The sequence below is a fragment of the Curcuma longa genome, chromosome 8 (genome assembly GCF_044706935.1).
Source record: "Curcuma longa cultivar G26 ecotype Majalengka, Jawa Barat chromosome 8, ITB_CL_G26_1.1, whole genome shotgun sequence".
NCBI classification, from domain to species: Eukaryota; Viridiplantae; Streptophyta; class Magnoliopsida; order Zingiberales; family Zingiberaceae; genus Curcuma; species Curcuma longa.
The window spans coordinates 3,913,781-3,915,902 of NC_133868.1; the positions used below are offsets into that span (position 1 = coordinate 3,913,781).

A 2,122-nucleotide genomic window follows, 5' to 3' on the forward strand; every position below is an offset into this window, starting at 1 on the left:
TCCAGACATAACACTTCTCTGCCAATCCAATCCAACCTCGCATGCTTGATATGATATCCACCTTATTTTCCAACGTATCCACCGCCACATCATAATCCAATCACTCGATTCAATCAAATTTTTCTCTCTCCAGAATCACTATTAAAGCTACGCCGCTGCTACTTAATTCCAATCGGTTCCATTTTAACGCTAGCTGCATGCAATTGTTGATCAGTCATGATGCATGGCATCTTCCCATATTCCACCGCCGGAGGTCGCCCTGTTTCAGACGGCGCCACCGCCGACGACTGCAGCCCCAACTCCGCCTCCTCCTCGGTAGCCGCCGCGGGCTTAAGCCGGTATGAGTCGCAGAAGCAGCGCGACTGGAGCAGCTTCCTCCAATACCTGGAGAGCCACCAGCCACCGCTGGCGCTGCCGCGGTGCAGCGCGGCACACGTGCTGGAGTTCCTGCAGTACTTGGATCAGTTTGGCAAGACGAAGGTACACGTGACGGGCTGCCCGTTCTTCGGCCTGCCCTTGCCGCCCGCACCCTGTCCCTGCCCGCTTCGCCAGGCTTGGGGATCCCTCGACGCTCTCGTCGGCCGCCTCCGCGCCGCCTTCGAGGAGAACGGAGGCCGCCGAGACACCAACCCCTTCGCCGCCCACGCCGTCCGCCTCTACCTTCGTGAGGTCCGCGACTTCCAGTCGAAGGCCCGCGGCGTCAGCTATGACAAAAAGCGCAAGAAACCACAGCCGCCCGCCGGGCACAAAGCAACACGTCCAACTGATCACCAATAATAAGTTTGATAAGGCATATGGTTAATGGAAAATAGTATGAAGAATATAACCATTAATATCATTAAATAGTTCCCACGGGTGCCAGATGGGTGCATGCGTTAAAAATCTCCCCCAACCCTTAATCGTTTGACGTTTGACTATCGACTATAAATTAATCCTATAATTTACCTCCTTTCACATATGGATGCATGTCAGTGTTGTATTATGACACTTATTAAAAAAAACATCTTTATCATCAGTTCAGTATTTGAATTTTAATAGAGATAATATTTAATTTTGAAGATTGATCAATATAATATATATAAATTATATTTTGATTCATTCGATAGACGAATGGAAAGAAAAATCATCTCTAATATTAATTAGGTGAAATTCGAACATCAAGATTATAAAAAATAAAATTAAGGTTTTTATTATTTGAATAAATTTTTTAATTCGTGCCTCTAGATTTCATTTGTACTACTACATATAAGAAGAAAAAATTTGCTAAAGTATGAGTGTACATTCATAAATATGAAAAATTTTACAAACTAATGTCATGTTATAAAAATAAATAGAAACATAATAACAAATGAAATAAAAATAAATTAAAAAACACTAAGGAAATATCATAACTCTCCTAAATTTATAATATGTATTGTTCTCAATTGTATGTAAGTAGTTAGTAACATATGGAGGGAAGTGCCCCTGTGAAAGTTATGTTGAAAGTTCTTTGTACTCCACGAGCTTGGTGCTCACCACGGTCTTGCTATGGAGTATGTTGTCGATGTGCTTCCCTTTCACTTCACTAAGGACCATGACCATGATAGCTACCCGGATAGACTATAGTTCATTGTCTGATTACACCTATAAATCAAATCAAAATATTGAAACATCAAATTGCAAACAAAGAACTAAAAATGAAATATGAAAAACGTAAATAGAAAATAAATTTAGGTTGCCTTTCAAGAAGCACTTATTTTAGATCATAAACTTAATCCTTGTTAATTTCAATCTAGAGGGCTTCGTTAGAGGAGGTTGTGCTTCCCTCCTCTCTCAATCTTTGTCCATTCATCTTAAATAAACTTGTGGTTTTACTCCATACATCCACAACTCCATACACATACACTTTCTGAACTTAGAATGGTCGAGACCATCTAGATTTGTGCTTTCATAGAAAAAATTTTAATCTGGAATTAAAAAGTAGCATATTATCTCCTTCATTAACGTCGGAGATCAATCTTCTAAAATCTACTGTTCGAAAGAATACTATGATATAGAGAAATAAACGACATTGTCAAAAATATTATTCATCAACAAAATATAACCCTAAATATTAACTAAATAATTGATTAAATATACTCAA

The 2,122-nt window shown here is 39.7% G+C and overlaps 1 protein-coding gene across 1 annotated transcript; it reads left to right on the top strand.

The window, feature by feature from the left end:
- The first annotated feature begins 216 nt into the window (after nucleotides 1-216).
- On the top strand, nucleotides 217-777 carry LOC141833870 (protein LIGHT-DEPENDENT SHORT HYPOCOTYLS 6-like). Its single transcript, XM_074721381.1, has one exon. It carries the CDS (start codon nucleotides 217-219, stop codon nucleotides 775-777), a length of 561 nt encoding a protein of 186 aa, XP_074577482.1.
- Nucleotides 778-2,122: the final 1,345 nt, after the last annotated feature.

Coding starts and splice junctions, on each gene's coding strand:
- LOC141833870 (XM_074721381.1), top strand. CDS start 217: ATGATGCATGGCATCTTCCCATATTCCACCGCCGGAGGTCGCCCTGTT.